This window comes from Hypomesus nipponensis, chromosome 11 (genome assembly GCF_054491055.1).
Source record: "Hypomesus nipponensis isolate SF chromosome 11, ASM5449105v1, whole genome shotgun sequence".
NCBI classification, from domain to species: domain Eukaryota; kingdom Metazoa; phylum Chordata; class Actinopteri; order Osmeriformes; family Osmeridae; genus Hypomesus; species Hypomesus nipponensis.
The window spans coordinates 3,030,001-3,046,105 of record NC_140371.1 but is presented as its reverse complement, the minus strand read 5'-3'; the positions used below and the strand labels follow the sequence as shown (position 1 = coordinate 3,046,105).

At 52.1% G+C, this 16,105-nt stretch overlaps 1 protein-coding gene across 2 annotated transcripts in view; it reads right to left on the bottom strand.

Moving 5' to 3' along the window:
• Nucleotides 1–16,105, bottom strand: part of adgrb3 (adhesion G protein-coupled receptor B3) — a 142,962-nt gene that overhangs the window by 6,972 nt on the left and 119,885 nt on the right. Inside the window, exons 19-27 of one of the 2 annotated variants that reach the window (XM_084709211.1) lie at nucleotides 12,912–13,062; nucleotides 9,394–9,463; nucleotides 8,640–8,706; nucleotides 7,800–7,885; nucleotides 6,656–6,673; nucleotides 6,065–6,163; nucleotides 5,744–5,915; nucleotides 4,901–4,996; nucleotides 1,133–1,172 (exon numbers count right to left, since the gene is read on the bottom strand). In XM_084709211.1, the coding sequence (XP_084565337.1) occupies nucleotides 1,133–1,172; nucleotides 4,901–4,996; nucleotides 5,744–5,915; nucleotides 6,065–6,163; nucleotides 6,656–6,673; nucleotides 7,800–7,885; nucleotides 8,640–8,706; nucleotides 9,394–9,463; nucleotides 12,912–13,062 (799 nt within the window). The remainder of the gene's footprint in view (nucleotides 1–1,132; nucleotides 1,173–4,900; nucleotides 4,997–5,743; nucleotides 5,916–6,064; nucleotides 6,164–6,655; nucleotides 6,674–7,799; nucleotides 7,886–8,639; nucleotides 8,707–9,393; nucleotides 9,464–12,911; nucleotides 13,063–16,105) is intronic. The other variant, XM_084709213.1, reaches the window with a different exon arrangement.

Sequence of the window (16,105 nt, the reverse complement as noted above, 5' to 3'; positions counted from 1 at the left end):
GACTCCCAGCCGGACGGAATCTGTTCACCTCCGAGGGGTTAGGTTCACCTTGGGCTCTCCAAAAACACGGGCAGACAGGCGGACAGACAGGCTGGCAGACAGGTAGGCTGCGCTAGCTTGTCTGCCCGCCCGCCTGTTTCCGAGAGCTGTGCTGGCGCGGTGTCGGAGGGGCATTTTAATCTTCGCCTGGCGAGTCCTGAGGGAATTACCTCAGCCGTGCAGGAACCGACTGCAAGGACACCACACGGTCACAGACGATCCAATCAGAATGGTCCTTTTTGTTTGGTCCTGGACCACAGCAGTCCAGGGTGATAAAACAGACACAACACTGGGCTGTCGTGGAGTGTGTGTGCGTGTGTGTGTGTGTAAGAGAGAGAAGACGGAGAGGGGGGGGGGGTGGAGTGCCCACAGCCCTCTATCTTGTCTTCTAAAAGCGATTCTCTTCCGAGCAGACTGACATCAGAGTGATGAGTCATTAAGACAAACACAGACAGAGAGAGACAGAGAAAGGGAGAGAGAGAGAGAGAGAGAGAGAGAGAGAGAGAGAGAGAGAGAGAGAGAGAGAGAGAGAGAGAGACGGAGAGAGAGAGAGAGAGATAGAGAGAGAGACAGAGATGGAGACAGAGAGACAAAGAGAGAGAAAGAGATAGAGAGAGACTGAGAGAGAGTGTGTCTCTTATGTAACAGTGACAAGATGTTTATTGAAAAACAAAACCTCAAAATAAGTTAAGGATAGAAAGCAGTCATTGTTGTTCATATGAAATCTCTCTCTCTTTGTCTTTCTCTCTCTCTCTCTCTCTTTGTCTCTCTCTCTCTTGATCTCTCTCTCTCTTTCTCTCTCTCTCTCTTTCTCTCTCTCTCTCTTTCTCTCTCTCTCTCTTCTTTCTCTCTCTCTTTGTCTCTCTCTCTCTCTCTCTCACAGTATGACACATTTCCATTTTTACTATCTCTGTCCCCAACACATTGATGACAGTCGTTCTCCATAGCCTGCTCTCCCATCATGTGGTGGCTACGCTACCAGCGTTGATGATCTTCCTGGATAGCTGACCTCCGGGTGGGTGTGTCCGGGGTCACTAAGACCCCGTTAAGAGAGGAGGGGTGGAGGAAGAGGGGGAACAGCAGGTGGTCTCACCTGATCTGCAGGCCATGTCCACGTCTTTCTCAAAGTCCGTCTGCAGGACAGAGGGAGCACAGAGGTCAGGGCACACACACACACAATTACACACACACACGTACAGACACAACATGTACAGTCCAGACACACACACACACACCAATGTACCCACACCCACACAGAGGCACCGTATCGGACTGTATCAGCTTTGTGTGTGGGGGTGCAGAGGAACGCGGTTCGAAGAGCGTTCCACCGGGCCGGGGGCCCTGGCTAGATGTTCCATAATCGTGCCATCTCCCCAGAGACGCCGGCGGCCGCGGGGCCCCAGCCTGCTCCTGCTCCTGCTCCAGACGTACAGCGGCACGCTAATGGCTCAATCCCTCTTCCCTCCGTTGCAACAGGACAGCAGTTGGAGGCTGCGGGGACAGTGCAGCTGTAGCGCCCCTCACGCTAACGAGGACGGCTGACACCAGCAGGCCGGCCTCCTCCCGCCAGGCGTGGACATGAGTCCAGCGGCAGGGATATTTAAATACAAACGGGGGATGATTGCAGTGATGAGCCTCTGGCAGAGCTGGATCAATGTGTGTGTGTGTGTGTGTGTGTGTGTCCGGTTTCTGGGGTTGGATCACAAGGTGTGTGTGTGTGTGTGAACTACACTTCATCTTTAGTAGTCTGCATGAGCCTGAGGGTGGAGGGGCGAGGGGCGAAGGGCGAGGGGCGGGGGTGAGGGGCAGGACGGAGGGGCGGGAGGGAGGGGCGATGGGGGATTACTGTAAGATGCCTGACAAAAGCAAGAAAATATGTTCAATCAGAGTCAGCCGGAAGGGGAAGGATTGTGAGGGGTGGGGGGAGGGAGGGAGGGGGGTGAAGTTAGACGCAAAGAAAACAAATGTGGTCGATTAAAAGGCCAAGCGCCTCGAACACACTCTGTTTAATTAGAGCTGAACCAAAGTGCTGTTCGGAGAACAACAACCCCTGGGGGAAAGACTTCCTCACAACCGAGACTCTCATATCGAGGGGAACAATACCAGATATTACAAATATGATCTATAGCACGAGGAACACCAAGTTAAATTGGGGTCAAAACACAACCTGAGGTGTTTGGTTACTCCATCCATAACTAGAACATGGCTCCTGTTGCAGCTGAATTATGACTTTGGTTTACAAAGGGCTGAGGTGATTCTAAAAGAAACCTCTGCCATTAACCAGAAACAGACACTGTGTACCTCCCACACTGTGTTCTACAGGAAAACTTTTATAATTCTACGTTTCGAAGAAGATGTAAGTATTTAAAATCTCTTGTGTCCTCCTCAAAGAAGATACTGTTTGTTTTATTAGTAGGACTACTTATATGAATACTGTAGGATCGCTTATTCAAGTAGTATTACTAAGAATTTGTAAGAATACTCATTAGTAGTATTAACTTTAATAAATCCTTTAATTTGTAGTATTTCATTAACCTTGAAACAACACTGGGCCTGGACTACAGGACTACAGATCCAAAACTGGGCCTGGACTACAGGACTACAGATACAACACTGGGCCTGGACTACAGGACTACAGATCCAACACTGGGCCTGGACTACAGGACTACAGATCCAACACTGAGCCTGGACTACAGGACTACAGATACAACACTGGGCCTGGACTACAGGACTACAGATACAACACTGGGCCTGGACTACAGGACTACAGATACAACACTGGGCCTGGACTACAGGACTACAGATCCAACACTGGGCCTGGACTACAGGACTACAGATACAACACTGAGCCTGGACTACAGGACTACAGATACAACACTGGGCCTGGACTACAGGACTACAGATCCAACACTGAGCCTGGACTACAGGACTACAGATACAACACTGGGCCTGGACTACAGGACTACAGATCCAACACTGGGCCTGGACTACAGGACTACAGATACAACACTGGGCCTGGACTACAGGACTACAGATCCAACACTGAGCCTGGACTACAGATACAACACTGGGCCTGGACTACAGGACTACAGATACAACACTGAGCCTGGACTACAGATACAACACTGGGCCTGGACTACAGGACTACAGATACAACACTGAGCCTGGACTACAGGACTACAGATACAACACAGGGCCTGGACTACAGGACTACAGATACAACACTGGGCCTGGACTACAGGACTACAGATACAACACTGAGCCTGGACTACAGGACTACAGATCCAACACTGGGCCTGGACTACAGGACTACAGATACAACACTGAGCCTGGACTACAGATACAACACTGAGCCTGGACTACAGATACAACACTGGGCCTGGACTACAGGACTACAGATCCAACACTGGGCCTGGACTACAGGACTACAGATACAACACTGAGCCTGGACTACAGATACAACACTGGGCCTGGACTACAGGACTACAGATACAACACTGAGCCTGGACTACAGGACTACAGATACAACACTGGGCCTGGACTACAGATACAACACTGAGCCTGGACTACAGGACTACAGATACAACACTGGGCCTGGACTACAGATACAACACTGAGCCTGGACTACAGGACTACAGATACAACACTGAGCCTGGACTACAGATACAACACTGGGCCTGGACTACAGATACAACACTGAGCCTGGACTACAGGACTACAGATACAACACTGGGCCTGGACTACAGATACAACACTGAGCCTGGACTACAGGACTACAGATACAACACTGAGCCTGGACTACAGATACAACACTGGGCCTGGACTACAGATACAACACTGAGCCTGGACTACAGGACTACAGATACAACACTGAGCCTGGACTACAGATACAACACTGGGCCTGGACTACAGATACAACACTGAGCCTGGACTACAGGACTACAGATACAACACTGAGCCTGGACTACAGATACAACACTGGGCCTGGACTACAGATACAACACTGAGCCTGGACTACAGGACTACAGATCCAACACTGGGCCTGGACTACAGATACAACACTGGGCCTGGACTACAGGACTACAGATCCAACACTGGGCCTGGACTACAGATACAACACTGGGCCTGGACTACAGGACTACAGATACAACACTGAGCCTGGACTACAGATACAACACTGGGCCTGGACTACAGGACTACAGATACAACACTGGGCCTGGACTACAGATACAACACTGAGCCTGGACTACAGATACAACACTGAGCCTGGACTACAGATACAACACTGGGCCTGGACTACAGGACTACAGATCCAACACTGAGCCTGGACTACAGATACAACACTGGGCCTGGACTACAGGACTACAGATACAACACTGGGCCTGGACTACAGGACTACAGATACAACACTGAGCCTGGACTACAGGACTACAGATACAACACTGAGCCTGGACTACAGGACTACAGATACAACACTGGGCCTGGACTTGACCCAGTGTATCTCTTGTCGATAACCTTGAAAAACGATGACATTTGTTTAACTACATGCTCCTCTGGTTCTACCCATTGGTACTTATTTGCTTTTCACAATGTATGCTTCATGTTTTGGCTAGCCGCAATGTTTTTAGGGTTCGTTGTTTATGATCAGTGACCTATGCATTTTTGTAAAGCTCTCTCTTCGTAAGTCGCTTTGGATAAAAGCGTCTGCTAAATGACTAATTGTAAATGTAACCATAACTAGGTTTTATATATTATTATATTAGTAGTACTGGGTATTGTAGAATAGTTTTTTGTAATAGTAGTGTTAGTGAGATGTAAGAGCAATTCTACATGTAGTATTGTATAATGTCAAAGTATTTACCATGATCTGGGCATGTCCGTTGGGGAATGTTCCAGTGACGTCAGCACTCATGGGGTCCTGGCAGTTTCTCAGTCTACATCTTAAAGCATCCTGGACCTGAGGAGGGAGGGAGGGAGGGAGGGAGGGAGGGAGGGAGGGAGGGAGGGAGGGAGGGAGGGAGGGAGGGAGGGAGGGAGGGAGGGAGGGAGGGAGGGAGGGAGACATAGGGAGGGAGGGAGGCAGGGAGAAAGAGAGGGAGGGAGGCAGGGGGAGAGAGAGAGAGAGAGAGAGAGAGGGAGGGATGCAGGGAGAGAGAGAGGGAGAGAGGGAGAGGGAGGGAGGCAGGGAGAGAGAGGGGGAGGGAGGCAGGGAGAGAGGGAGGGAAGGAGGAAGGGAAGGAGGAAGGGAGGAAGGAAGGAAGGAAGGAAGGAAGGAAGGAAGGAAGGAAGGAGAAAGAGCTGCTGAAAAAGCTGTTGACCTGGATGTTATGTGTCAGCCTGAGGGCAGGGGTCAACTAAACGAGTTTACCGCTAAAACAAGAGAAACATCTGGAGTGCATCTGGAGTTAGCCAGATGACTAGTCTGTTTAAGGAAGGCTGGGTCGAGCTGAGCTGTGACTTTAAGGGATTATTGCCTGAACGCACAACCTGATCCAGAGAGCTTTAGCGTGTTAAGGTACATTTGATCTGAACTCAGTGTCAGTGCATCGGGAACCGCACAACTGGGTCCACCGCTACAGGTGACATAAATCAAGTGCGCCTCCAGGAAGCAAAAGCACTTTTCCTGACAGGAATGTAGGGCGGGACCCCTCTCTTGGCCCAGCGAATCAGGAGCGCCCAGGCGCTTGATGGACAGGTGCTGTACCTCTCTCCGAAGGACGCAGTGGACCATGACGATGACAAAGCCCTGCAGGGAGTCAAAGACGGCAAACAGGATCTGGAACAGGATGGAGCGCTTGTCTGTCATGGCCAGCACGGCCGACATCCAGGTGAGGGCGAGCAGGGGCAGCACCACGCAGGAGCTCCACAGAGACGCCCTGGAGGGGGAGGAGGGGGAGAGGGAGTTTACAGTAAGGAAGGACTGACCGCTATCACACCCCACACTGACCCACACACACCCACAATGCCCCACAGTGACCCCCCCCGTCCCGTCCCCCAGACCCCTCCCATCTCCAGGGTGACTTACATGGCGTTGCTGGCGGTGGTGGCGGACAGGGCGGTGGTAGACACCACGCCACATTTGGCACACTTCAGAGTCAAGCCCGTGTGAGGTTCGCTCATCTGCCTGGGAGACGGAACACAACGAGAGGGAGCGTCAGACGACGGGGGCTGGCTGCTGCACGCAGGGTCTCTGCATCCTGAGTGGGGTTTCCACACACCGGGGGGCCGGGGGGGGGTCATTAAAGAGGGGGGGGGGGGTTTGAAGGGGGATCTTCAGCGTGGACTGATTGTGCCGTTTCTCTCCCTGGAGAGGTATGGCCTCTTTCTGTTTGCGCTGATCATTTCCTCTCAACAGAGACCACAGAGAATCTCATCTACATAATCCAGAACACTGGAGTCACAAATATGTGCATGGTGTGTGTGTGTGTGTGTGTGTGTGCGTGGATTTGCATTTTGGTGTGTGTGTGTTGGTATGTGTGTGTGTGTTGGTGCATGTGTGTGTGTGCTGTTACAACGAGGAATACAGGCAACATTACAAAGTAGGACACTGTGAATGTGACTAGTGACCTTGAGATAGACATGGTTATTCTACATAGCACTGCCTTCATCACTCTGCAGATTTGTAGACTGTACTCTCCTTGGTACAGTACAGTCTTGAGGATATAGGACTGTAACTATGGTAAAAATAAGACTCTAACTGGGGAGAGATATGGTTGTAACTGGGATAGAGATAGGGTTGTAACTGGGGAGAGATAGGGTTGTAACTGGGGAGAGATAGGGTTGTAACTGGGGAGAGATAGGGTTGTAACTGGGGAGAGATAGGGTTGTAACTGGGGAGAGATAGGGTTGTAACTGGGGAGGGATAGGGTTGTAACTGGGGAGGGATATGGTTGTAACTGGGGAGAGATAGGGTTGTAACTGGGGAGAGATAGGGTTGTAACTGGGGAGAGATAGGGTTGTAACTGGGGAGAGATAGGGTTGTAACTGGGGAGCGATAGGGTTGTAACTGGGGAGGGATAGGGTTGTAACTGGGGAGGGATATGGTTGTAACTGGGGAGAGATAGGGTTGTAACTGGGGAGAGATAGGGTTGTAACTGGGGAGAGATAGGGTTGTAACTGGGGAGAGATAGGGTTGTAACTGGGGAGGGATAGGGTTGTAACTGGGGAGGGATATGGTTGTAACTGGGGAGGGATATGGTTGTAACTGGGGAGAGATAGGGTTGTAACTGGGGAGAGATAGGGTTGTAACTAGGGAGCGATAGGGTTGTAACTGGGGAGAGATAGGGTTGTAACTGGGGAGAGATAGGGTTGTAACTGGGGAGAGATAGGGTTGTAACTGGGGAGGGATAGGGTTGTAACTGGGGAGGGATATGGTTGTAACTGGGGAGGGATATGGTTGTAACTGGGGAGAGATAGGGTTGTAACTGGGGAGAGATAGGGTTGTAACTAGGGAGCGATAGGGTTGTAACTGGGGAGAGATAGGGTTGTAACTGGGGAGAGATAGGGTTGTAACTGGGGAGAGATAGGGTTGTAACTGGGGAGGGATAGGGTTGTAACTGGGGAGGGATATGGTTGTAACTGGGGAGGGATATGGTTGTAACTGGGGAGAGATAGGGTTGTAACTGGGGAGAGATAGGGTTGTAACTGGGGAGCGATAGGGTTGTAACTGGGGAGAGATAGGGTTGTAACTGGGGAGCGATAGGGTTGTAACTGGGGAGGGATAGGGTTGTAACTGGTTTGTTTTTGCTTTGTGGACTTACCCTGCACGATGCTTTAGCTTCTTGTCCAGTATTCCATCTCTGGACACCAGCTTGTTAAACACCAGGATACCAATCACCATGTTGACCTATAACAGAGAGAAAGAGAGAGAGAGAGAGAGAGAGAGAGAGAGAGAGAGAGAGAGAGAGAGAGAGAGAGAGAGAGAGAGACAGAGAGAGAGAGTGAGAGAGAGAGATAGATGGGAGGGGTGGTTGGATGACTGTGTTGATGCAGGGTACAGGGTAGACAGGGTCTCTCCTCTGCTTCCTGTCTCAGCCAGTGTCTGACCCTGTGAGCTGATTGGACAGCTCATAGCTGGGAAATGTTCAAGCACATTAGCCACGCCCGCTATGACACAGCATCCTCCCTCTTCGCCCCTTCTCACCCTTCTCTTCCCCACGCTAGACTTCCTGCTCCCCTCACCTCATCCTCTGCTCCCCTCTTCTCCTCTCATTTCATCCTCACTTCCCCTCCTCTCCTCTCATTCCATCCTCACTTCCCCTCCTCTCCTCTCCTGTCCTCCTCCCCTCTCAACTCCTCCTTCTCTCTTCTGCTATCTACTCACTCTCTCCATACCTCCTCTCCACCACCTCTGCTCTCTCCTCCTCTCCTCTCCTCCTGTCTACACCTCACCATCAGCAGAGCCACAGTGCAGAGGAAGGACAGTGATTCCTGGATTCCAACCTCGAACCGAGAACACCCTCTCAGCTCGCACTACGTCGAAATATTCAACCAAACCGAGGCTCGACTCGACTAACGATCAGTGAGGATTAATCGGGCTCAGTGGTTGGATCGATGACATTTTAGAGAGGGTGAAAGCTTAGCGCAGTAGCAGATCTTACCAGCACCACGGCTGCGGCTGGTCCTACGAAGGCGTAGAGAAGACCACCTTCCAGAGACAACCAGCAGCTGGGGAGAGAGGAGGAAGCCAGCATCAGCCAACTCATTCACCCCCCTCCCAAATGATCTCCCGGCATCAAATGAATGGTGCAGAGACATGAACAGTCGCGTTATCCTCCGGTGTCAAGGGACGGACGCCATATGCTGCCGTTCTACCCCCAAAAGTTTTACTGGCAGGAATGAAATGCTAAAGAGAGTTTAAAACATTGTTTATGCACCGAGGTGTCCAACAGGGACACAAAACAGGGGGTTGGCAGAAACAATTTCAAAATGCCTGCTGGGCACATGTAAAACAATATAAGGCTTACGCCATTCTAGGTTAGCACACTGTGTTTCAGTTGAGTTGATAGAAACTTAAAAGAGGACTTGGCAACAGAAAGTTTTCCCTCTGGAGAATGTTTGTTTTTTATGAGACAAAGCAAAGTCGGCAGCGTTAGTCTGGAGGTGGGGGCGTGCCAGTGTTTTAGGAGTGGTGTGGGGGGGCGATTACAAAGATTAGGTCCCTCGCACTGAGCAGAACTGAGGGACTATTTTCAATTACAACCCAGCAAATTAGCATGATACCACTATGCTAATTCAGACAATTAGAAAACAGGGGATTAGCATAGCATTAGCATCCTGTGGGTAAAAATGGTGGCTAATTAACGTGTGCTCTGACAATGGGACTGTTAGCAGGATGAATGCAAGAAGACTTACTACTGGGGAGTCCCGTAGCCTTTAGCTTTGGTGAATCCCATGGAGATGGCAACCACTAAGGCAGGTAATCCTGTGAAGGAGAAGAAAGGAAACAATGGTTACTTTCAGGAGCTCTGGTTGTTGTCTGGCTGGCGGGCTGCTGGAAGCCTCCTTCCATGCAGACCTCAGTCTCTCGTCAGCTAGTCTGCCACAAGCACAGCCCCAACACAGCCTCAAACAGCCATAACACTGGCCCAATACAGGTCCAACATAGGACCAACACAGGACCAACACAGGCCCAATACAGGTCCAACATAGGACCAACACAGGACCAACACAGGCCCAATACAGGTCCAACACAGGCCAACAGAGGCCCAACACCAGACAGAAGCTGTGCAGTCGGTGCCGGTAAGGGGAAGGGAGACAGTGGGCTCTCCCAGAACCGGCATCAGGGTATTCCTTCCTCCCCATGCTAGCTAAGATCGCTGTTATGGATTGTTGTTTTCTACCCTAGCCGGGATGTGAGTGGAATATTAACAGGTAGCTTCTCACTGGGAAGGAGACAGGATTTATGGATGTAATCAGTCCTCTGGAGGTATGGGGCTGGGGGCCTGTGGTCATCCTGGAGCTCTCACAGCGCAGGGAAGGAGAGGGGAATCACAACATACACAGCACTGATGGAAATTACCACACAAGCTCTCTCTCGCACACACACACACACACACACACACACACAAACACACACACAAGCACAATACAGTGCCATAGAAACAGGAGTGTGCCTCCTTGTATATTTGCCCGTTCCACAGAGATGTTCCCGTTGATACCAAATGAGCAGTAATCCGCTAACCCCTCATCTCTGCGGGTCTCTCTGGGCAGCACTCCCAGGCGAGTGACAAACCTGACGGCACATACACAACTCAGGGGCTTTACACCCAGGAGCCAGGCACTGCCAGGTCAAGAGGCTGGGAGGGACCAGCGAGGGCTCACAAGCCATCACACAGGTCCTCTAGGAGAGAGCTGCTCTTCCCCGTAACGAACCCTCTTCCTGCGACACTCTGGATTCAGCAGCATCTCTCTCTAAGGCTCCGCAGAACTCCCTGCTCTGCTCCGTCGCCTAGTAACCACTGTTAGGGAAGTGGCAGGACGTTCTGCGCCAAAGATGGCCGACGCAGAGTGCGTAACGTCATCCGGAGCTGTCTGGAACACTAAACCTGGCCATTGCACCCATGCTGCCGATGCAGGGGAGGTTTCTCACTTCACCGTTTCACCAGCAGGTGAGTTTCTAGCGTGGAACAGATAGATGCCGTGTGCGTCGGCGAAACATGACGTCAACAAATGTTTCACCTTTGGTTCCTGCACCTGTATCACATTTTGGGAACTGTGGTAAAATGTCAATTTACAGTATTGACATATTTACAAAGAAACCATACATATTTATTAACCTTACAGCCATTCACATTCCTGTAAGAATGTTCTTCGGCTTATCTATCTATCAGCTTTTTCCTCCTTCAGCTGCAATGACGAAGCCAGCCTTGTTTGTTGCTAGGTAACAAGGAGAGTGAGACTCTTTCCTGATCAAACAGGATGTTCCGAGGAGATCTCTGAGGTTCAGACATGCCGCCAGGGTCAGGATGCAGTCAGATCTCCTCAGCACTGGTCTGGATCAAACAGGGTTCAAAGAGCCCCGTTTATCTTCCATCTGGAGACTTCCAGACACCGTACTAAGGATTCATAACCGATGAAGCCCTGGATCGGAGAGGTGAGGAACTGTGTACTATGGCTCATCTACGAGAATGGGTGTACGCGTGTGCATTATTCATGAGCGCAATTTCATTCTTCACACAGACGTTTGATTGGTCTAAGTGTGGCCAAGTTAGAGCCCCCGCTCATATCTTATTCATCAGCTCACAAGGAACATGGGGGAGGAGGGGGGAGGAGGGGGGAAGAGGAGGGGGGAGGAGGGGGGAAGAGGAGGGGGGAGGAGGGGGGAAGAGGAGGGGGAAGGAGGGGGGAAGAGGAGGGGGGAAGAGGGGGAGGACGGGGGAGGAGGGGGGGAGGGAGGAGGAGGGAGGAGGGGGGAGTAGGGGGGAGGACAGGGGAGGAGGGGGGAGGAGGAGGGGGGAAGAGGAGGGGGGGAGGGGGAGAAGGAGGGGGGCCTAGGATGGCTGACGAGGGGTGTGTCTGTGTGTGTGTGTGTGTGGAGAGGGGGGGTTTTGTGGTGTGTATGTGTGTGTGTTTGGGGGGGGGGGGTCTACCAATGCAGCGTAGGAAGTTGTGAACACATTTTGCTCTATGTTACTGTGAAGTGGCCCTGGCCTGAGCCACAGCTCCAGCAGTCCTGCTCTCCACGGCAGTCCTGCTCAGACAGACTGCAGACTGAGTCCTGAGGGGGTCAGACAGACTGCAGACTGAGTCCTGAGGGGGTCAGACAGACTGCAGACTGAGTCCTGAGGGGGTCAGACAGACTGCAGACTGAGCCCTGAGGGGGTCAGACAGACTGCAGACTGAGCCCTGAGGGGGTCAGACAGACTGCAGACTGAGTCCTGAGGGGGTCAGACAGACTGCAGACTGAGTCCTGAGGGGGTCAGACAGACTGCAGACTGAGTCCTGAGGGGGTCAGACAGACTGCAGACTGAGTCCTGAGGGGGTCAGACAGACTGCAGACTGAGCCCTGAGGGGGTCAGACAGACTGCAGACTGAGTCCTGAGGGGGTCAGACAGACTGCAGACTGAGTCCTGAGGGGGTCAGACAGACTGCAGACTGAGCCCTGAGGGGGTCAGACAGACTGCAGACTGAGTCCTGAGGGGGTCAGACAGACTGCAGACTGAGTCCTGAGGGGGTCAGACAGACTGCAGACTGAGCCCTGAGGGGGTCAGACAGACTGCAGACTGAGTCCTGAGGGGGTCAGACAGACTGCAGACTGAGCCCTGAGGGGGTCAGACAGACTGCAGACTGAGTCCTGAGGGGGTCAGACAGACTGCAGACTGAGCCCTGAGGGGGTCAGACAGACTGCAGACTGAGCCCTGAGGGGGTCAGCAGTCCTGGGGGGGAGGGGGGCAGTTCTTCCTCTAGCGCCCAAAGCCTTTCATTCATTCCTCCGAGGGTTGGGAAAATGCACCGCAACACAACCTGTCAGAACGACCACATGTCTCACATGGAGGACGAGAGTGAGAGAGAGAGAGAGAGAGAGAGAGAGAGAGAGAGAGAGAGAGAGAGAGAGAGAGAGAGAGAGAGAGAGAGAGAGAGAGAGTGAGAGAAAGAGGTAGAGGAAGAAAGACAGACACAGAGAGAAAGGGAAAGGGAGAGGGAGAGAGAAGGGGGGGCAGGAAGAGTGACAGACAGAAAAAGAGACAGAGAGAGAGGGGGAAGGGAGCAGTGACCCAGACAGTCAAACCTATGGCAGTCTCAGACAGACAGGAGACAGAGACAGACAGAGGGTGTGAAAGTGAAGGAGAGGTACAAAGCCTAGGAACAGGAAGGTGGGATGAACCCAGACAAAAGGGTTGGAGGGAGGGATGGAGAGATCAGGAACTCACCCCATCCCAGACACAGGAAACGTTTGCGTATGAGCCGGGTGCGGACCTTCCCGGTCACGGCCATGTAGGACTGCCACGCCTCGGTCAGAACCCAGCAGAACGACGCCAGGAAGAAGAAGTGGAGGAACGCCGTAGTCATGGTGCACACGCCCTGGCAACGAGACCGGGGAGGAGGAGAAGGAGGAGGGGGAGAGGAGGAAGACAGGAGAGATGATTAGGTTCAGAGTCAGACACTGCGTTATTCAAGTGTTGTCGACGTGTTTTCATGCTCACACGATCCTGGCTGAGCACGACCACACGGCGCAGAGGCCCCCAACATCAGACCACATCCTTTATCAAGCCAGTCGACAGTAGCTGCAGCATGACTACAGTAGTTGAACAGCGGCTAGACACAAAGATGGGTAAAGACCCACCAATGTGCTTGTTATGAATGGCAAATAAACCCAAAATGTGAAATTCACACTGAGGACAGTCCCAGGTGAACCACTCCCAACAGAGGGAAAGAGGAGAGGGAGGGCTGGGGCTACCACTGCAGCAATAGGAGTGGAGGTGCTAATGAGGCAAGCGGGTTGACACAGTCAGGCTAGCTCTGAGGCTGCCTAACAAGGCTGGTTCACACAGACAGGCTAGCTCTGAGGCTGCTTAACAAGGCTGGTTCACACAGACAGGCTAGCTCTGAGACAAGCTAATGATGCTAGCTGAAACATCAAGGCTAGCTACACGGCTGGCTTAAGATGCTGGTTGACACAGCCAGGCTAGCTACGAGCCTGGCGAATAAGTCTTATGTACACAACCAGGCTAACTATAAGGCTGGCCATCACACCTGGTAGACAGTCAGGCTAGCTACAAGGCTGTCCCACAAGATTGTGTTGACCTGTGTAGATAGGCTAGCTATGGAGAGACAAAAAGGGAGATGCAGATGACACTTTGCTGGCTGTAATAGTCACAATAAGCTAGGAAAGCAGAGGAAGTGATTGTGCTGCATTCCTCTGCACTGGCCTCATCAACATGCTGGTGATCAACCAGCTAGCATTCACGTAAGCCAAGGTCAACCCTTCCAATCCCTCTCCCAACAGAGAAGAAGAAGGAGGAGGAGGAGGAGGAGGGGGGGGCAGAGTACAACAGCACCTTGTCGAGAATGACTACATCAGAACAGAGAAAGTCTATCAGGCAGATTCCTGCTGTGCCTGTTTCTCCATCTCACACTGAAAAGCTCTCATCTGTATCTCTCTCTCTCTCTCTCTCTCTCTCTCTCTCTCTCTCTCTCTCTCTGTCTCTCTCTCTCTCTCCCTCTCTCTCTCCCTCTCTGTCCCTCTCTCTCTCTCTCTCTGTCTGTCTCTCTGTCTCTCTCTCTCCCTCTCTCTCTCCCTCCATCCCCCTCTCTTTCCCTTTATCCCTCTCTCTCCCCTCTCTCTCTCCCTCTCTGTCCCTCTCTCTCCCTCCCTCTCTCTCTCTCCTCTCTCTCTCTCCCTCTATCCCCCTCTCTTTCCCTTTATCCCTCTCTCTCCCTCTCTCTCTGTCTCTCTCTCTCTCTCTCTCTCTCTCTCTCTCTCTCTCTCTCTCTCTCTCTCTCTCTCTCTTCTCTGTCTCTCTCTCCCTCTCTCTATCTCTCTCTCTCTCTCTCCCTCTCTCTCTCTCTCTCTCTCTCTCTCTCTCTCTCTCTCTCTCTCTCTCTCTCTCTCTCTCTCTCTCTCTCTCTCTCTCTCTCTCTCTCTCTCTCTCTCTGTCTCTCTCTCTCTCTCCCTCTCTGTCCCTCTCTCTCTCTCTCTCTCTCTCTCTCTCTCTCCCTTTCTCTGTCTCATTGCCCCCCTACGCAGCTTTCTGAACTTCTTCGGATGTGTAAAAGAGGATTAGAAATTAAGAGCAACAGCCTTGCCACAGAAGCTCGTCAATGCAGGTTGACATTCTCCCTGTGTGGGAGGGACAGCTTAGCTGTGTCAGTTCAGCCCTCCTGATTATTTGCCTTTTGAAGCCTGGCTAATCTGACTGGTGATGCACAACGAGAGAGGCGATCTGAGCCCATCAGGTCCTCTGCCCCATGCTGCGCTCCCCTCCCCACGCTCTCACCCCCATGGAGACAGAGGGATGTTCAAACAGGTCCACCTCATACAGCTGGTGGGTCTCGCGGGGGAGAGTGTAACCCATACCACCCCCGGGGTGAGATGTGGAGTGCTGTGTGCCCCAGAGGGGGCCTGGCGGGGGCTCCATCCCAGAGGGGGCCTGGCGGGGGCTCCATCCCAGAGGGGGCCTGGCGGGGGCTCCATCCCAGAGGGGGCCTGGCGGGGGCCTGGCGGGGGCTCCATCCCACCTGGGCGATGCTGGGCGGTGAGCGTTGACGGGAGGGTGCTGCGCGCGCATGCGCGTCGGCTCTCTGTGTCACGTCTCCCAGTTTGCGCCGTGGTCCTTTTGAACCCTCGCTGACCATCTGGGTTCATCTGCTGCCTTCTGGACAACGGGACGACCCCGGCACACGCGCACGCAGGCACGCACATGCACATCACGTTCCTGTTACACGCCGCAATCGCACACACTTCACAAACATGACACACGAACACACGTGTTCAGGACCGCTCTTTGTCCGATTCGGGGGGATTTGAGGGATTAACACAGAACTATGAAAATGTCTCTCAAATATTACATCAGTATTCGGACGAGCCAGTCCAATCGTCAGTGTAGTTTAGTGTTTGTAGTTTCAACACTTATCCACAGGTACATCCACCTCTGGACTAAAGGTAGTCAAATCCAGACAGTTGAGCCATATAACATTTGATCTTTATCAAAGGTGTTCTTTGGGATAAGCTCTGGTGCACAGGGGAATGCGTTTCAACCTGCCAGTCTACAGTCTGCATTGTGTAACCGCTCAGTTTTATATAAAGCTGTCTGTCCTTGATATGTCAGGAGGTTTTCAGACGTGGCACCAAAAAGACACTGAGGTGCAGTAATGTTCTCTGCTCTCTTGTTACCTCACTCTGCTTACAGAGACACTGTTAAACATTCACTTTCGTCTGAAAAACTCAATATTGATTTCCAAACATCAATATTGCTGTAAAACAAACCCCTGCAGTCGACCCAAAGGGATTATGTTTTGATTGCATTGATACCTTTCACTGCATAATGTTGATATAACCCAACAGCGTCTAACGTCATCTGAAAAGGTCTAGTTTACCTTATTGACTCGCTAATGGTGCCCTGCT